This window comes from Thunnus maccoyii, chromosome 22 (genome assembly GCF_910596095.1).
Source record: "Thunnus maccoyii chromosome 22, fThuMac1.1, whole genome shotgun sequence".
Taxonomy (NCBI): Eukaryota; Metazoa; Chordata; class Actinopteri; order Scombriformes; family Scombridae; genus Thunnus; species Thunnus maccoyii.
Window position 1 is genome coordinate 8,118,682 of NC_056554.1, and position 11,679 is coordinate 8,130,360.

At 39.4% G+C, this 11,679-nt stretch overlaps 1 protein-coding gene, 1 long non-coding RNA gene and 6 other non-coding genes across 8 annotated transcripts; 7 read left to right on the plus strand and 1 right to left on the minus strand.

The window, feature by feature from the left end:
• Nucleotides 1-796: 796 nt before the first annotated feature.
• On the plus strand, nucleotides 797-7,001 carry LOC121889530. The gene is made up of 15 exons (XR_006093554.1): nucleotides 797-848; nucleotides 1,405-1,441; nucleotides 1,693-1,726; nucleotides 2,979-3,022; nucleotides 3,205-3,258; nucleotides 3,445-3,500; nucleotides 3,868-3,914; nucleotides 4,110-4,158; nucleotides 4,363-4,425; nucleotides 4,835-4,878; nucleotides 5,216-5,271; nucleotides 5,453-5,508; nucleotides 6,189-6,248; nucleotides 6,462-6,519; nucleotides 6,697-7,001. It is a non-coding gene; the product is annotated as an uncharacterized LOC121889530 (long non-coding RNA).
• On the plus strand, nucleotides 3,961-4,025 carry LOC121890164. Its single transcript, XR_006093714.1, has one exon. It is a non-coding gene; the product is annotated as a small nucleolar RNA SNORD29 (small nucleolar RNA).
• On the plus strand, nucleotides 4,218-4,287 carry LOC121890166. The gene has a single exon (XR_006093716.1). It is a non-coding gene; the product is annotated as a small nucleolar RNA SNORD30 (small nucleolar RNA).
• On the plus strand, nucleotides 4,492-4,617 carry LOC121890175. Its single transcript, XR_006093725.1, has one exon. It is a non-coding gene; the product is annotated as a small nucleolar RNA SNORD22 (small nucleolar RNA).
• LOC121890168 lies at nucleotides 5,314-5,386 on the plus strand. Its single transcript, XR_006093718.1, has one exon. It is a non-coding gene; the product is annotated as a small nucleolar RNA SNORD31 (small nucleolar RNA).
• LOC121890172 lies at nucleotides 6,324-6,395 on the plus strand. The gene has a single exon (XR_006093722.1). It is a non-coding gene; the product is annotated as a small nucleolar RNA SNORD31 (small nucleolar RNA).
• Nucleotides 6,553-6,625, plus strand: LOC121890173. The gene has a single exon (XR_006093723.1). It is a non-coding gene; the product is annotated as a small nucleolar RNA SNORD31 (small nucleolar RNA).
• Nucleotides 7,002-7,440: 439 nt separating the features above from the next.
• arl2 (ADP-ribosylation factor-like 2) lies at nucleotides 7,441-11,559 on the minus strand. Its single transcript, XM_042401544.1, has 5 exons — nucleotides 11,391-11,559; nucleotides 10,918-11,028; nucleotides 8,652-8,814; nucleotides 8,139-8,219; nucleotides 7,441-7,988 (listed from the first exon to the last, which is right to left on the minus strand). Exons 1-5 carry the CDS (start codon nucleotides 11,453-11,455, stop codon nucleotides 7,854-7,856), a joined length of 555 nt encoding a protein of 184 aa, XP_042257478.1. The 5' UTR covers nucleotides 11,456-11,559; the 3' UTR covers nucleotides 7,441-7,853.
• Between the last annotated feature and the right edge of the window lie 120 nt (nucleotides 11,560-11,679).

The following is an 11,679-nucleotide window of genomic DNA, read 5'->3' on the forward strand; positions in this document are numbered from 1 at the left end:
TTACCTACCAGTTGGAAAGATACAGATGTAATACCTATAATAAAACCAGGAAGGTCCAACAAACTATGGACCAGTTGTACTTACCTCACACATTGAGAGAGAATGACATTCTGTATAGAAAGTCGAGGATTGATTTCTCTTTACCAGAAAGGGCGGGGAACAATGGATCCAGTAATTTGTTTGGAGACAGAAATGAGAAAATCCCAAATTAATAAAGAAGCCATACTGGCAGTGTTTTTTAATGTAGAGAAAGCTGATGATATTGTATGGAAATGATTCATTTTAATGATTAAATTAGATAAAATGGGAATAACAGGAAGAACTTCCAATTGGATTCATTTTTTTTATTTGATAGATATATTCAGGTTAAAATTGGAACAGCATTATCTACTCGGTATAAGGCAGATAACTCCTCAGGGCCTTGTGATCAGCCCAATACTTTTTTCCATTATGATTAATGATGTGTTCTCTGACATATGTTGTGACATTTTAAAAATCATTATTTGCTGCTGATGGGCCGATATGGAAAAGGGGGAAGAATATAACACTAATTCAAGGCCAGACACAAGAAATGGTCATACTCATAGAGATTTAAGTTTTCAGTAGAAAAGACAAAGGTAGTGAGAAGCTGGTATAAAGATGTATGGGAAACAGAGCAGGTAAGCTGACCTGGAGATGATTTAGTTTTTTTCCTCCCAGTCCTAATGGAAATAGGAACTCTGGCTCACACTCCAGCATAGTGAGTGGCGCTGTTGCCACTCGCTATTGAACAAAAGAAGAAGAAGATATTTCTATCGCGAGATCTGGCCACACTGCCCGCTTTCTCCTCCTGTTCTCGTCTGGTCGAGGTAAGAGCGCACACATTTCTGTTAGTACATGCAGGGGCAAACTTTTTCATTATATTAGATAAAGTGAAGGACCTGAAAGATGTTGCTTTTAATATAAAACATACTGTACTGCAGTGGAGACTCAGCTGTTTCATCTTGTTTATTTGCTCGATTGGTGTTTTAGCAGCAACACCGGCCAGCATTAGCTTAAATCCACTACCATCCTGCAGTAACACTGAGTAATTTCATCAGATTGACTTTATTCACATGAACGACAACATATTTTCTAAATGCTCCATGTAGTATTTGTTAGAAAAAACAGGCCCAACGTGATTTAATGCCCACTTTTAGAAATGACCGCTCCTCCTTGTTGGCGGGGCTGCTAGCAGCGTCTCTCAATGATGAAAACTTTCACAGACCTGTACTGAATGACTGTGATTGCACTTTTTTATTCTGATGCGAGACGCTTTCTAAAATAAAGATGCTTTTGAGCGCCTCATGCCGTCCTGAGCACGCTGCATGTTAGCGTCATGTTAGCAGCTGTAGCTAAAATATCTCTGCACACTTTCTCCTCCAGGTGGTGAAGACACATTCAGAGCAGGCCTGCTGCAGAGGTAATTTCTCCTTTATTCTGTTAAACTGGACACGCATTAGTGTTAAAAGCAAATAAAAGTGATATGATTGGAATAGCATGAAACATAATATGAAGTCTCATGCTACAATGATGCTCTCTTTGAACTCTCTCACTGAATCTCTTGAGGAAACTTTATTATTCAAAATACTGAGTAGCATGAAACTGCTTATTTAGAAGTGTGCACATGAATCTGCCATTTAAACCCACAAAATGCTTATTTTTGTTCCTCAGGTGTCAGTGGAGCTTGGTGAAACTCTGTGTGAAGGTAATTACAATCTTTGGAGTCTATTAGACAATTGCCTATAATTTCTTGTCTATTCAGTAACTTGTTTATTGACAGGCTCGCATGATAGGAGGAAAATCCGCGATAACATTGTTCGATATTACAATGATGATATGACCTCGATAAACACATATTGAAGTGTGCATAGTTCCTATGTCTTTCTGCTTTCATTGGTACACTGAATTTGTCAGATATAGACCCCAAACATTGAATAGCCTGTGTCTAATGAATAAAGAAATGAAATAAATTATTTTGAACATGCTTTATTGAACAAATTGCACCCTACCCAATCAATTAAACAGAACATTAATTTAAAGTTGCTATATATGACATTCAGCCCCACTAGATGTCACACTAGACCAACGGTATCTGAGAAGCACAGAGAAAGCAGCCCCTGAACTCAGATCAAACCGTCAAACTAGGCAGTGCTGATAAAATATGAATCAAGATTCTGTTACTGCATTGCCTATTTCTCACCTCGGGTTTTTTCAGAAACATTTCAGTGAACTGTTAAGCTGTAAAATGAGAGTTTGTGACGAGCCAAAACCAAGTGCCGACCAACTTGCAGAACACCACCTGCTATGTCACCACCAGCTGAACATCAAGTCAAGTCAACTTATTTATATCGTGTTAAATCACAACAGAAGTTATCTAAGGGCACTTTTCACACAAAGGGAGGATGGCGGCGGTCTGTCTTTGCCATTAGCCTCTATAAATGCGTGGAGGGCCAACGGTTTCACATGGAGGGACTCACATGCACCTGCAGCTGGACCAGCTACTAAAACAAAGAACAGAGAAGCTCAGATAACACATAGAGGGAATGTGACTTTATTTTCTGCTCAGGACGCCATCACTCTACTATATCTTTACATAGCAAGTAGCACTATTTTAGACATTAGTGACAAACAGATGTTTATTTCTAGGGGTGGTTTATTTGCTAGTAAAGTATGAAGTATACTGTGAACTTTCTATGCCGTCACTCAGAGACTTAATGATTTATCAGTCAGGTCTAATATTGACCAACCTTTTAATTGGGAGCTCAGTGCTGCAGTGATGAATCTCTGAACTCTCTCTTACTGAATCAGCCTTTGAAGAAACTTCTTTACCAGATTCTGAGTGGCATACATGGGCTCCAATGAACTCTTGAAATTTCCTAAAGTAGTCTTCAGAAATGGTCTCTGACTTAAGAAACTGTTTCCATGGAAACTTGAAGTTTTGTTCTTGTCCTCAACAGATGAGCAGCACTGGTCCAGAAAGCTTAAGGCTCAGCCTTGAAAGGTGAGTAACAAGTACAAAACTCCAGGTCCAAATTCCACAAGGGTCATAACTGATGAGTTTTCAAATAGACAAGCATATGCCTGATTCAAGTGATGCTAGCCTTTTAATCTGATCAGCCCTTTAAGATACTGAAGCTCAGTGTAAACTTGGGTTTTTTGACTAACCACTGATCATCTTTGTAGGTCTGTCTGCACGATCTTCTCACTGAACTCACAGCAGCTGAAACATGCACAGAGGTACGTTGGTTTTTTTTTTGAAGACCATATTGTGTACTGGGGCATAAAAATGATGATTACTTTTAATGACAAGCATATGCCTGAATTTACTGATGTCAACCTTTAATCTGATTGCCCTTTGATGGAGCTTGTATTAAATCTTTAATTCCTAAGCTTTAGATTTACTTATTGCTGTTTCTCTGCTAGGTGGGAGTTTGACTAGAGGTTTGAGGAAGGATGCTGCCTGGTGACCATCTCAACATGTAAGTTTCAATGTGATTTGTTTTTGTGAAAAAACACTTATCAGAAAAACCTTTCCTACCAGGCACCTAAAACATATAAAGGTTTTGGCCAAATCAGAATTGGTCAGATTAGCTAAAAAAACAAAAACTAACAACTTAATGCTTCCTTAGGGTTCAATGTATGTTGCAGTTTGTTTCCTGCATTCTTAAAATGAAAAACAAGGTGTTTCTGACTGTTTGAAAGGATGACATGGGGTAATACCCATCAAACAGCTGGACGACTAATGTCACATGGCAGTTTGTCACCAAAGCCCTGATCAAACATTAAAGTCTTAAATGTGCCGCCTGAAGTTATTTCTGCTTTGTATTAAGTTGCGTTTCTTTGTAGGATCTCTTCAGCGGATCCTTGAAGATGAGGACACCATGAGTTTCATGGTAAGATTTTATATTTCTAGATTACATGACGTCACCAGTAATGCAGTTCCAATGATGATGATACTTAGCTCACTTTGAACCAATGTGAAACGACATGAACTTCTGAGAAACTGCATTTTAATTACAGCTTCTGTTCCAGTTTAACTCTAAATTAGCTTTGAATTTGTATTGAGTGAACTTGTGTTCTGTTAACAGATGGTGCAGCGACTGCTTCAGCAACATCACTGAGGTGCTCTAGCTGGAGGTAAGATGTCCCATGACTGTGGAAACATGTTACCAGTAGCCCAAATTCTCAGACCTGCTGAAAATGATGAGATATATTTGGAATCTCGTTCGTCTGAACTGCTGTTGAGAAATGGAATATCTGACATCAGTGAAGGTCAACAATGAAGTAGTGTGCAACGCTGACATTTTGTGCTCAGACCTGACGGTTTCTTGTCTGTCACAGGTACCTGCCTTTGAACATTTGGGAAGATGCTGTGATCCTCTCTTCCTCCGAGTGTCTGCACAGGTGAGTCTGTCTGTTACACAGTAACATCAAGTCCAAATCAATGAAGGCCACGGTCACATCCGGTTTCCTTCATGATGACACCCGCACATGTCTTACGCCTTGTGTCAACGCTAGACCTGAAAAGGTGGACCCACTGGTGTTGCCTTGGCAATAAGGGGAAAACCTGTTGGGGTTACCAACAGTCTGAATGGGAACAAGCTTAAGATGGGTGTGACAACTGACTTTAGATGTAGTTATGAAAGACTTGATGTGGGTGATTACACAGTTCTGGTATTATTAGACTTGTGTGTTTTAGTTACAAATTGCATCAAATTGAATGTAATTAGTGCAAATTAGTCACTGAAGCTCAATTTTAGCATCTTGGTGAAAAGGATGCATACTAACCTGAATAACTTGTCTGCACCTTTAGGGCCAAGCTGCCTGTCAAACTATCCATGAAGCAAGATGATGGAGGTACGTTTTAACCTCAACCACCACAGTCACATGAACACTGTGGAATGCCGAAGGGATGATCTGCTCTCATCAGTCGTCTTACCTTCCTGGTACCAAGCTTTCCAACGTACCCCTCCATCAGACCTCTATTGGCCGGATAAGACACTGAGAACCCTGGTTTGGGCTATGCCAGGTGTAAGGTGATCTTCCGGTTCCCTCAAAGGAGGTTCTGATGGATTGGACTGTTTGTTGCCTGGATGTATGACTGAAAAATTATGCTGATCACATTCCTAAACAGTAATTCTATGTACCAGCAGGCAGGTGTAAAGTGTTCTTCTTTTTGCTCTTAAACTTTTAGGATGACATCAAGTTTTAGAGGTCGTCTGGATTGTTCAAGCTTGTCCCAGAGTTGAGGTAAGCATCTGTCGGTGCTGTCATGTTTACTGGCCTTTCTTGAGTACAAGTGATGAGTTTCTTTTACCGCCCCAGTCTGAAAATTCATGACTGATTGGTACCCCTCTGATCCAGAGACTTCAAGAAATCACCTCCTTCACTAATCAAACTGGATTGACTAAACCCTTTTCTGTTGTTGCAGGTTTGGCGCTGTTGTGGTCCGCAGTGTTTGGAACAGTGCTGAAACGCTTGCAACAGGTAAATTGGCAGGCATAACAATGATTTGACAACTCATTCCCAAACCCACTCATTTCTAGTAAGGCATGTCCTTGACAAAATGTAAGGGGCGTAGGTTTGTTAGCGACCGTTCTCTCCACCGTTCAAAACTACTTTGCATTTAGAAATCCCTGACCTCGGATGTGGAAACCTGCAAAAATAAATGGAAACAAGTCTGTTCTGTTTACATGTAAATCTGGAAGTTCTATTTATATCCTTAGTTCTCCAGTAACAGGCAAAGTACATGGGCAAGTATGAGAACAGTGCTGTAGGTGATGCACCCAGTTGTCTACGCAAACACAAAAAAGCAAGTGTATCTTCAGCCTAAGACACCACAATACCCCAAAACATTAGCAGCCAAGAGAATGCATTGTTTCTGTGTGACTTCACAAAGGTGAAATTTAGCAATTTTAGTTCTAATGGTAAAAGGTTGTAAGTGGACAAATGCTGAACATAATTTAGACAGAAGACATGAAGTAAAGGGGAAAGAGATGAGGTGACATGCGGCAAAGATCCTCTGCTAGAATTGAACTGCAGACATTGCAAAGGTCTTTACCAGTAGGCGACTGGGGCATGCCATGCTGAACATAGTTTTGAAAAGTTCAGGTCTTCTAGTTGACCTGTCAGTGTATCTGGTTTATAACGAGATGTTTTTCTTTCAGGTCTGGCAGCATGAAGTCATCATATTCTCTTGGTCTCGTGCTCACCGGCAGCCACAGTTGGTAAGTTGTAGTCTTTTTGATTTGGAAGATGTTTCAGAATCTGGAAGTGTTGAATCTTCAAGTGTCCAGTCTTAAAGTAGAAGTGATGAGTTTCTTTTACCGCCCCAGTCTGAAGATTCATGACTGATTGGTACCCCTCTGATCATGAGACTGAAAGCTTCAGTGTCTTAGTCGTATTAGTCACACATTTAAAAGTACGTTCTCTTGTTTCAGGTCTCTGCCCAAACCAGCTGGATCTATTGCTCCACTGTCTGCTGCTTTGGAGTGTTTGGTAAGAACTTTAGACTGGAATTTCCAAAGCTGATGTAGAAATGATGAGTTTCTTTTACCGCCCCAGTCTGAAGATTCATGACTGATTGGTACCCCTCTGATCAAAACTATTTTAGCTCTAACCAAGTTCAGCTGTCTTCCACCCCTTTTTCTAAGATTTTTTTTTTCTCCTCTGCAGACGCTGGACAGATCTGAGTGCCAACATGGAAGATCTATTAACCATCTTGTGCTGCTGACAGCTGCAGTTGAAGTTCCTCTAGAGCTCAATACAGGCTTTAGGCCTGCAGTACTTAATATACCAGGTACCTTGGTCATTCATGGAATAGAAGTTGCTGTGACTGATAATTTTGGAAGAATTTAAAGTGTTGTACTCTAAACAAGTATTGCTTTTCTTTTATTATTTAATACCTTCCTGATTGACTGAACTGAGTTTCTGGTAAACTGTTTTGATGGTGCAAATTTCAAATAAAAGTGTCAAACTAGCTTGTGTAGTCCAATACTTCAGTGTCTTCACAGGCCCAAAGTTCTACAAAAAACATCAGGACACTAAAGTCAGAAATGCCACATTAAAACTATTAGGTCTAAATAGGGTTAAGTGGAACGAGTCATTTTATTGGTTCCTGACAGTTTAAATAGTCTGAGTGGATTCAGAGTACATAGTGTTCTTTACACACAGAAAATTTAGCTCCTGTGCTGCAACTGACCTTCAGCAGCACATATGTAACAAGCTTTTAAAGATGGTCGACAGACATGAAGGAAAACTTATGTTATAGTAGACTTACATGAGATGGGAACAAATACTGAATACAATGTGTTATGACATAGTACTACTATAATATTGGATGAAATATAGTGAGTAGTCGCTTGAGGATCTATATAATAAACCTCTACATGTCATTGATTTCATCGACACAATAACTTTAGTAAGCATTTACATTTATTAAGAAAAAAAACATGATGCACAAATCATCTGATGTACCACAGTATAAAAGTGGGGACTCGTGAGAAGTGTTCAGTCATCACATTGCATACATAGTTATATGTAAACAAAATTCATTCAGGTTTGTTTCAATTAGACACATTTCCGCTGGTTAAATGTGTCTCCTTCCCTCAAACATAACACTAAAATCAAAGGATGTGCAGCTGTGTGTTCCAGTGATCACAGACAGAAAGCGCTGTTGTCTGGTTACTGCACACAGCAGGTGAGGGAACAAAATGTAGACTGCTGTTAAGCTCTGTGTCAATACTTCTGATGCCTGCAGTCTGATCAAGAAGTCATGACAGAGCTCGCCAAACAAGAGGCTGCAGTTTCGCCATTTTAAATAGGACACACAGTCAGTCAGCGGTGAAGATCCTTGCAGCGATATCATCTAGTAGCCAGTCCACTCCAGCTAACAAGTTCTCTCCTGTTACTGCACTGCAACCAATGATACACCAGTGATGACTTTTAATCTCATCCAGAGCCAGCGCCTGCGGGAAAACACAGTAGAGAAGTGACTATTGCTGTAAATAATGAAGAAATAATTAGATTTACAATTTCTTTTTAAACCAACTACAATCTGATACCAAGAGTATGAATCAATACTGTATCAGTACAATAATAATGTGAGAGGAGCTCACCTCTCGTATTGCCTCTTTTGACAGGGCTCCTGGTAAATCCTGTTTGTTGGCAAACACCAGCAACGTGGCCCCAGCTAACCTCTGCAGGGAGGAAGGATGATACAGCACATGTTGACGCTGTCTTTCATTTGACATATTGCAGTATTTGAAGTGCACATTGATTCCGATTAAATACTGTAGCTTTAAGGAGACATGTTGATCAGCTTCAATTGACACCTGTATGTGATACAGCAATTACAGTATGTTAATATATTTTACTATCTGCATGTTTACATTACACCAAAGATCATCTTTTTTTATGTTTCTCCACACTTAACAATACAGCTGAATATAATAATGATGCATTAAACATTTCAGCTTTAAACACAAGACTCCAAAATGAGGCTGCAGATTAAGGGGGCAATATGAAACAAAGCCAACATAAAAGATCCACAATTAACCACTAAACCCTAATTACTGTAGATGTGCTTCCCTACAACTCCTGTGTGTGTGTGTCAATGTGTTTGTGTATACCTCCTCTAGCAGCAGTGCACTGAGCTCCTGCCTGCAGTCCTCCAGTCGGAGTCTGTCTGCGCTGTCCACCACCCACACCAGCCCGTCTGTGCTCTCAAAGTAGTTCCTCCAGTAGGAGCGCAGTGACTTCTGACCCCCTACGTCCCAAATATTCAATTTGAACCTAGAAAACAGAGACAGAAATTAGAACAGAGGAGTGTGGAGTAAGTGAAACTTCATACAGCAGTTTCTAAAACCAGAGTCACACTGTCCCGCACAGTTACACAAATTTAAGTTCATAACACAGAAACAACTGAAACAACAAAAAAAGCAGTTATAAATACTTAAATCAAAGACAAATAAGATTGTTATAAGAGCAAACTATGACAAATGTGCTTCATAAATAAGGCTTGAGGTAAGATTTTTCAGGAGTTTGTTGCTCAGACCCCCGGACAGATATTCAGCCAGGACAGCAAAAGCTTGGTTATTGAGCAGAAGCACAACCAGGAGCCCCTGTTCTGATGACCTGAGAGGCAAAGTGGATCTATGTGGCTTCAGCAACTCACTAATAAATGGTGGAGCCAAATTATGAAGTGGCTTGAGAGTAATTAGAAGGATTTTGAATTCCTATATTTAATAGGATGCTAATTTAACAAAGCCAGCACAGTGGACTCTTTGTTAGTAATGGTGCAGCAGAATTGTGAACTAATTATAGACATGCCTCAGATTCTTGGTTTGAACAAGAATACAGTACAGTCAAAACAAGAGGAGAAAAACAAACAAACGATGATTTGTTCTGGCTGTTGGCAGGATAAGAAGGAGACTGACTGAAAATAACAGGAGTTAATAATAATCAAAGGTTTCTTAGTAGCCAGGGAATTTAAGCACTGATGTAAAATTTCAAAGGTCTGATTGTAGTCAACTTAAACGTCCATTTAAGTCATTTATTATATTACATATTAGGGCTATAACTAACAGTTGATCGATTAGTTGTTTGGTCCATAAAATGTCAGAAAGTGGTGAAAAATGTTGATCACTGTTCCCAAAACGTCCTTAGTGTTTTGTCCACAATGCACACAACACTAAAGAAACCAGAAAATATTCACATTTGAGAAGCTGGAGTCAGATAATTTGGACATTTTTTTTCTTAAAAAAATAAAAATTCAAAATTCAAAATTATTACTCGATTATCAAAATAGCTGGCGATTAATTTGATAGTTGGCAACTGAGCTGACAAATCAAGAAATTAGATGTCTAATTGGGAATTTGTGATGTGCATTTATGTTTATTTCATTTAAGAAGGGACAATGCACATTCATTAACATGAACACTTGGGTCCTTCATTTTAATGTGTCAGATTTTACCATACAGGCTAATTTTTATCTGCAGACCCCGGCAGGTTGATGGCATTATAAGAACATTAAAATAAAAACATACAAGAGCACATAAGCACAGACAAGTAGTAAAAAATGACATAAGCACTACTCCAGATTATGACAGCATGTTTGATTGTTGAGAGATGTCATGTTCCTTACTTCTCTGTTCCAGGTATGTGCTGCTCGATAGGAAAAGGCTGACTATCCAAAGGTACTTTTTCTATGTGGTATTTTATAATCCTCTCTAGTAGTAGCTCTGCTAGATGAGTTTTGATTTTGTGTAATGAATTCATTGAGTGGAGAGAGGGGCCAGGCCATGAAAAATTTATACACAGGTAAAATATCTGCAAATTTGATCATGTTTTCCCAGTTTAAGAAATCATGTTTAGTTACATTTTTACAATGATGATATGAATTTGACTTTTTAACCAGTGTTGTCATAGCCTGCTTATAAAATGTTTCTACTGATTGTAATGTGGTCCTACTTGTCTGTGTCCAGCTGGTAAATCTGTAGTTCATGTGTAAGAGAATCACTGATGTAAAACTTTGAGGCCTCTAGTTAAATTGTTCCTAATGTGTCTAAAATGCCAAATTGAATTTGATTCTGTTCAACGTTTTGAATGTGAGTTATGAATCTGTTATTATGCCTAAACATTCAAACTCAAGCACTACTTCTCCCTGCTACTATTACATCTGGGTCTGGATCTCTAATCCCCTCCTATTTTCTAATATTTAATAGGCCATAGGAATCTTTGATTAAATATTAGTTACCCTAAATCTGGCTAATGACTAGAGGTGGAAAAACAGGAAGGTAAGCAACCTTTGCATGAGAGAGAAAAGTGTGTGTGTGTGTGTGTGTGTAGCCTATAATGTGTAGCCAGGATATACTGTACTGTAGTGTACTGTGTTACCCTCTGTGCTCCAGTGTTTTGATGTTGAAGCCCAGTGTGGGAGAGATGGTGCTGACATCCTCTCCGTTAAACTTCTTTAGGATGGTCGTTTTCCCGGCATTGTCCAGACCTCTGCACGAGCCAGGTTAAAGAATAAACACACACAAACACACACACACACACACACACACACACACACACACACACACACACACACACACACACACACACGGAGCCACACCTGGCTGCTGCTGACTTGTTATTAATGGGAGCTTAACTGTAGCATGATACAGCACAAAATACCCCGAACAAACGTCACACACAATTATTGTCTTATATTAATTCACCAGAAAATTAATATAATTCACTGTTCGCGCCTCTTGTCGATACAGTAAGTTATACATATATATATATATAGTTTATTTCAGAGCATCAGCACATGAACGCTACTGTTTCCAGCTAAGCTAAGTTAAACTGTATTACACACAGGATACAACATCAGCAGTCTCATCTCCCGCTCCTTCTGCTTCATCTTCTTCAAAATCGTAAGCAAACCCATCACGACAGTGTTCCGCTCAGCTGCAGTTATTGTAACAGATTAGTTTTTACTGGTTTGTAGCTTTGTGTGGAAGATGTTTAGCATCCACAAAAATCATTGCGCACTAGGAAGTGACTGTAAACGATAATCCCGCCCCACACTGCCTCCAATTGGCCTGTCTGGTACAAGGCGAGCGTTGATTGGTTAAAGGGGACGTTCGAAGCGGGCTCTTCTTTGCGTTTATT

Bases quoted from the DNA above. Each gene is read 5' to 3' on its own strand.
- arl2 (XM_042401544.1), bottom strand. From the start codon at position 11,455: ATGGGTTTGCTTACGATTTTGAAGAAGATGAAGCAGAAGGAGCGGGAG. The intron at 8,815-10,917 runs GTAACACAGTAC...TCTGTTTTCTAG, and splicing joins AAAACACTGGAGCACAGAGG to GTTCAAATTGAATATTTGGG. The intron at 8,220-8,651 runs GTATACACAAAC...TCCTCCCTGCAG, and splicing joins GTGCACTGCTGCTAGAGGAG to AGGTTAGCTGGGGCCACGTT.